Source organism: Diabrotica virgifera, chromosome 9, assembly GCF_917563875.1.
Source record: "Diabrotica virgifera virgifera chromosome 9, PGI_DIABVI_V3a".
NCBI lineage: Eukaryota > Metazoa > Arthropoda > Insecta > Coleoptera > Chrysomelidae > Diabrotica > Diabrotica virgifera.
The window spans coordinates 131,534,883-131,541,870 of NC_065451.1; the positions used below are offsets into that span (position 1 = coordinate 131,534,883).

At 34.4% G+C, this 6,988-nt stretch overlaps 1 protein-coding gene across 1 annotated transcript; it reads left to right on the top strand.

The window, feature by feature from the left end:
- Positions 1-1,861: 1,861 nt before the first annotated feature.
- LOC126891231 (uncharacterized) lies at positions 1,862-5,288 on the top strand. Its single transcript, XM_050660413.1, has 2 exons — positions 1,862-2,104; positions 2,790-5,288. The coding sequence occupies exon 2, from the start codon at positions 2,809-2,811 to the stop codon at positions 5,200-5,202; it is 2,394 nt and encodes a 797-aa protein (XP_050516370.1). The 5' UTR covers positions 1,862-2,104; positions 2,790-2,808; the 3' UTR covers positions 5,203-5,288.
- The last annotated feature ends 1,700 nt before the right edge of the window (positions 5,289-6,988 follow it).

Consider the following 6,988-nt stretch of genomic DNA (forward strand, 5'->3'; position numbering starts at 1 on the left):
CGAAGGGGTCTTTTTAAGCCTTTATTTGTCTGTTTCCACATATTTTTCAGTAATTCGTATCCTTCATTAACAACACTAATTACATCTTTGTTTTGATTGCAATAGGGACGATTACAAGGTGTAGGACTATACTTACGTTTACTATTCATGGCATCAAATAAATTGTTCATAGTTTCAACAAAATAAGCTGTGTTTTCGGCAGTTGGTGAAATCAATTCTTTTGTTTGTACTGCAGTTTTAATAGCTGCAGCTACATAATGACTTAGTAATTGAGTGGCAAGTTTAACATTAATTTTTTCAAATGAGTTTGGATTTAAATGTTTGTCTTTTAATTTTAAAAGAGCTCTCCCGGTTTTACTTTTTTGGTCAATATCATACACTTTTTTAATATCATAAAATCTTATAAATTTGTTATTAAAAATAAAATTATTTCTTATACATTTTATTAAATGTGGCACATCATAGAATGCAAAATACTTGTGCGTGTCTGCAACGAAGTAGGGCTTTTCAATTGTTATATTTAATGCTTTATATGATTTTTGATTTATCACCGATAAATCACAAACTATTCCCAAAGGTTCTAAACCGGAATCTCTCAATCTTTTGAGGCCATCAATAATTATTTCTTGTAGTGTTGTAGCTCCTACGCCATTTTCTGTTAAGAAATAAGCTATAGGTATTTTCCAATTGCTAAAAATACCTCGAACCATTAGCACCAAAGCCTGCCCCGCCAAAACTGATTTTTTTCTGTTGTTACCAATGTCCTCAAAGCCTTCAATAATATCAAGTTTTCTATTGTACTCTATCGTTCTCTTAATGGCCATCTCATCGAATAATAAAATTGACTTTATCTCTGTAGGAGACATGCTTACTAGGGTGGAGCGAATTTGACCGATATTTTTCATTTTTCTTTTTTTGAAATGGGCTAGTACCCAAAAGTTGTCTATTAGGTAGTATATTGTAGAGAAAAAAAATCAACCCCCTGTGTTGTAATTTAGAGGTTCCCCCCGGGACTTGAAATTTGCCAATAACCTTGTATACATTAATAGCAGCTCTTCGCTTGTATTTTAAATTTTAGCATTAAAATACAACCCAGAGCTCACCACGAGGGGTTGGCTGCTAAACGAGTTTCACCACTACCCCCTCCGCCACCGCCCTCCACCCCAAAAAATTCTTTTCACCCCCTAACTCATAATGTAAATATGGTATTATGTAGTGTCTAGTGAGTACTCACGTTTTGTATTAAAATGCGGCATCTGTTGTCGTGAGTCTAATCTTGATTTGATAAATCCATCCCTATTGTGCTCCCCACAGACCGCCATAGAAGCTTCGGTAACCAGTCTGACACGCATCGTTCAACTGCTTGAGTATTACAATTTCCATTTGATCTGGCACTTCTATCATAGCTAAAATGTCTTTGTTAGAAATATTAGCTAGTAATGGAGGTTCCGTCAGCCTGCAAGACTGCCAATCGATGAGTTCCACAAAGTCTGTAGCATTAAAATTAATTTTTGGAATAGTAAAAAATCGTATATATTGATTATTCTGATTTTGCTGACGAATTTTCAAGAGACGACGATAACCTAGCTCCCTTATGGACTTGGTTTCATCTTTTACCATCGCAAGTAACAGATTTTCTGGATGAGCATTGAAACCATTTCTCTAAATGACGGGATCAATAATTTCCAAAAGTTTCTTGTCAAAATTTCTGGACCATCTAATCATATTCAACAGATGACGAGGACCGTCCTTACATGACGGCTTTAGCTTAATATGGAACCATAAAGGTGCGTACACCTTTAGTACGTATTCGCTTAGAATTTGAAGATTATTTGAGACTTCATTTGAGGATATATAAAGTCTAAGTAACGTAAAAGCACCGTATACCGTCCGGTCTCCCAATTCCGTCCGACAAAGAAATTGCGCTCTATACCTCAGAGTTTCGTCGCAATCAGACGGCCGAGTAGAATTTTTGATAGGTTATATCCCCACTCATTCTACTTTTAGCACGCAGACATTTTACGTTTACTGTTGTCAGTGCGATTCAGTTCATTGCAAGTGCATGTCTTGTTTTAAGCTATACTGATTCCAAAAAAACATAAAGGTAAGGAATACTTATTTTCCATATTTTATAGATACTACGTTTAACAGTTATGTTTTTACTTATTTATTAGAATCTTTCATATTTATTTATTGTAAATATACATATATTTTTGTAATTTTTTTCGAACAATAGATTTTATTACCGAAATTAAAGTGGACGGAATAGGGTAATGCAGAATATCAAGGGGTTCTTGATACCGTCCTAGCGGACGGTATTAGGGATTAACTCCTTCAGTTTCAAACGCTTTGTAAATATAAGTCTTAGTTAAATAATATAATCCGACATATTTTAACCATAATATATATTTTGCTCCGTTTAAAAACCTAAATACGACCTATTATAGGTACAACTCATTTTAAGAAAATTAGTGTCAACTATTAAGTGAATTCGAAAATTCAATTTAAAATTTAACCCAAGAATGATGCATTTATTACCTATTCTAGATTTAATGTGTAAGTTTGGTTTAGTTTTTATTTGTAAAAAATGTTTATGGTAGTTCTTCCTCTCAGTTTGTATTATCAAGTATGATAAAAATGACTATCTAATTAGTAAAACTCATTTAAAGGAATTGGACGGACACAGGAACCTTCTGTCCTATATCCGTCCATGGTGGACGGACAGAGCTACCTCAAACTCCTGTTACCGACCCCATAAAATAAAAACTAATAAAATATTTTTTTTTCAGTTTTTTATTATCTGCAACTATGGTATACAAAAAGCGGATGAAGTATCCCCGAGAGAATATCCAAAAAGCTATAGAAGATATTAATTTGAAACGTTTAAGTATTCGACAAGCCTCCAAAATATACAATGTGCCTAAAAGTACTTTGTTAGATACTATGAAAGAAAAGTACAAAACTCCGGGCAATATTGGAGGGCCAACAGTTTTGTCCAGTTCCGAAGAAGACTTGATTATAAAATGGATAATCGAAATGGGTAACGTGGGATTCCCGGTAACAAGATCTCAACTTGTTGATTCTGTTTCAAAACTAATTCAAAATTTGAAACGAAAAACCCCATTTAAAAATTACATACCTGGTAAAAAATGGTACAATGGTTTTCTCGCTCGTCATCCAGAAATTTCAAAACGTGTTCCACAATCACTATCTTCTTGTAGAGCCGCAGTTACGGAACAAAATATAAGAAATTGGTTTACCCAAGTTCGGGATTATATGACAAAAATGAATTTTTTACACATTCTTGAAAACCCCAAGAGAATATTCAATTGTGATGAAAGTGGTTTCTATTTATCCCCTCAAGAAAAACAAGTGTTGGTTAGAAAAGGTGCAAAAAAGGTATACAGTCGCATAGCTAATGACGAAAAAGAATGTCTTACAGTTTTGCTAACTGTTGGAGCTGATGGTTCTGTACCTCCGCCATTAGTTTTGTATCCCTACAAACGGTATGTGTCAGCTGCAATAATAACGAACATGCCAAACCAGTGGGGAGTTGGGCACTCTGAATCTGGTTGGATGACAAGTGAGACATTTTATGAATACGTTACAAATGTATTTTTTCCCTGGTTGGAAAAGAACAGTGTTCCACTCCCAGTGATATTGTTTCTGGATGGACACTCTTCCCACATCAATCTGCCTATTACTGAATTCTGCAAAGAAAAAGGTATTATTTTAACAGCATTTTACCCCAACGCAACTCACCGATTACAGCCGTTAGATGTTGGTGTTTTTTATCCCATTAAAAATAACTGGCGAAAAGATGTTCGATCTTGGCGTATGGAGAATAACGGAAGAAAACTTCAACGGGCTGAGTTTGCAAAACTCTTAGACAAAACTTTGAAGGCTACAGTCTGTACATCGATAATAAAAAGTGCATTTGAATCATGTGGACTCTTTCCGTTTAACGAAAATCGCATTGATTATTCAAAATTAATAAAACCAATAGAACAAAAAGATTCTGATGATAAAATAACTGAATCAACATCCACTACAACTGTTAATGTTTATGATTCTAAACTACTTCGAGAGGTAGAGATACGTTTAAAGCCAGAGGTTGTTAACCGTTTTAGGATTGCTGAATCAGCGGCCCAACTAGAAGAAAAATATGTAGCATTGTATGATTTCTGGAAGAGTCTTCATCCACAAAATGTCGATCATGATAAAACTTTGGAAAACAATTTGCCAATTAATGCTGCTAACGAGACCATTGTTGACATACACTTCGATGAAAACTTTTGGTTTTGCAATAATGATACAATTGAAGCTACAGTCAAAGCAGATGGAGCATTGGTCTTAATTCCTTCACAGAATAGCAATTCTAGTTCGCCAAAACCTGGTCCATCAGCATCCAAGAACAATGATTGTGAGAATATAGACTATTATTTAGCAGTAAGTTCACCCCAAGAAAAAACACCACCTAAGAACAAAATAGTAAACACAACTCCTTGTAATAGCCCATTAAAAGATGATTCAATAGGTATAGTTTATTCTGATCAAAAAAGACAAGTACAAAATCAAGAAAAAACCCCACTTAAGCAAATTACAACAACATCAGAGAATAATAGTAAATATCCAACACCTTTCAAAAAAGCACTATTTTGGCCGGAAAGTTCTGCAAAGAAAAAAAATAATAGCACAGAAGACACCAAGGAAAGGAAAAAACCAAAGATTTATCCTACAGTAGCTATAAGTGATGAATTTATGGAACATCAACGAAGACTCAAAAAAGAAAAAGAGGAAAAAGAAAATGAGAAATGTGAACGAATCCGAAAGAGGAAAGCAAAAACAGAGATTCAACAAGCAAAAAAGAAAAAGTGTCCTCCAAAACACACACCAGGCATAGATACTGGTAATAATAATACGGAAAACATAAATAAAAAGAATATAGAAATATATTCAAAGGACGATTTTGTGTTGGTTCAGTACGACAGTGAATATTTCCCTGGTGTAGTTCTGGAACGAAGCAATGATACTTTGAGAGTTAAAAGTATGACTATGAATGGAAAGTACTGGAAATGGCCAGATAGAGATGACATTTTAAATTATGACTTTGATGATGTAGTTTGTAAGATTGCGAGACCTTCACTCATAAATAAACGCGGCGCCTATGAAGTTCCAGAAATTGAAAACCTAAAAAAATGAAGTCTTTTTTTTTATTATTTAATTCATTTGCAGTCATTAAGTTCGTTTCAAAACTTTGTACTTAAATAAAACTTATTTTTAAATTATTTGTTTTGTTTTTTGGCCATTTTTTTGCAAATTTATTTAAAAATTATTCATAATGGGTTTTTTTTGTCATAACTAAATAAATAGGACGGATAACGGTACTCTTGTGGACGGAATTGGGAAAAAATCATTAATGTGGACGGAAAACGGCTATTTGCGAAATTTTTGCATTTGGTTTCTTAAATAAGCAATTTTGTTGAAATGACTACTGTTATTATTATAAATTTGGCTCTAGTAAGAATTAATAATGCATAATAGCTTATAGACAGAATTACTTTAAATTTCAATGATTCGGAATTGATCTTTCAAACAATTTTATATATACCACTTATAACCGGTCGGAATTCGGTGCTCTTACGTTATCCTATTTGCAGCTGTTAGCCAACGGGAATGGGATAATTTGCCCGGGTTTCGATTGGCTAGGCTCTCCGTGCAAATTCGAGAAGTAACAGTTTGTCATATATCCCACAAATATTTTTGATCGGTACTTTGATCATCAGGAACAAGCACTGGAAAGTTTCCACTCTGTATTGGATTAAATGACACAACTGGCAAATTTTCACAGGTTTCTAAAGCTTTTCCAATGGTACCAGAATATCCGCTAGGTCCTGTTGAAGGTCCATCTAACCTTTGAAGTAAGTGCCTTAGGGGTAATTCATTTGCGTGAAAAAGGCAGATCAACCACTGAACTGAAGGTTTAAGATATAGTTCCATCATTCTTATGGCACCATTTTTATTTCCAGTGTTCACAACTGTTCCGTCACATCCGATAGCATTTAAATGGGAAACGTCCACCTTTGTCTCTAAGAACTTTACGATTGCTTGTTTAATATGAGATGCAGTTCCAGACTGCGGCGTCACATGTCCTATAAGCTCGGTTCTGACACTAATACAACATGTTCTTCAACGACGGTGTTTCTGTAAAGTTTGTTTCCCTTCATACATTGCGACAGTGTTTTGTCTCTTTTCGACCGTCAAAAAATAAGCCCGTTATCACTTCCTTACTTGTGCTCTCATAATCAGTTCTCTTCCTTTTTCTAGCACGACGTATTTTACTTCTATCGATTATTTTAGAATTATCGCGTGGAGTAACTATTTTAAAATCCTCTAAAACTGCAGTAGCTATTATTACTGCAGCTCTGTCAGAGACACCTGTTCTGTCACACGCTTTCGCCAATTTTGGCAAGGAAATTCTCATTTGTCCAATATTTTCACATGACTGGGAACTTGAAGCAATCTATTGGTAATTTGTTTCCGACGTTTCTGAAACACTATCAGAAGAATCGGATTCTCGTAAAGTAACATCTTGTATGACAGTTTCTGTTTGTCTTGGTTCTTCGGTAATTTTAGGTCTATCTTGTAATTTCCTTGTCATTTTCTTTTCTATTTTTTTACTTTCAATTTTATCTATGCAACTAATTGACATTTTACGTTGGCTTCGCTGGTCTAATAAAAAAGTCCTCTCTGTTAAGGGAACTTTTATTTTACACTTGCATAAAGCAAAATCGGCACATTTACATGAAGTAATATCAAAAAGGGTACTACTAGCATTGTCTTGAAAGCTTTTTAGTTTTTGTGACATGGCGGTTGTTTTTCTGCTTTTTAATGGTTTCTTCAAATTTTGATATTTCTTATAATATTCGTTTAACATATCGGTAATCCTTTTGTGTGACAAAACAGGTAACGAAGCTTTGGTCCAAAG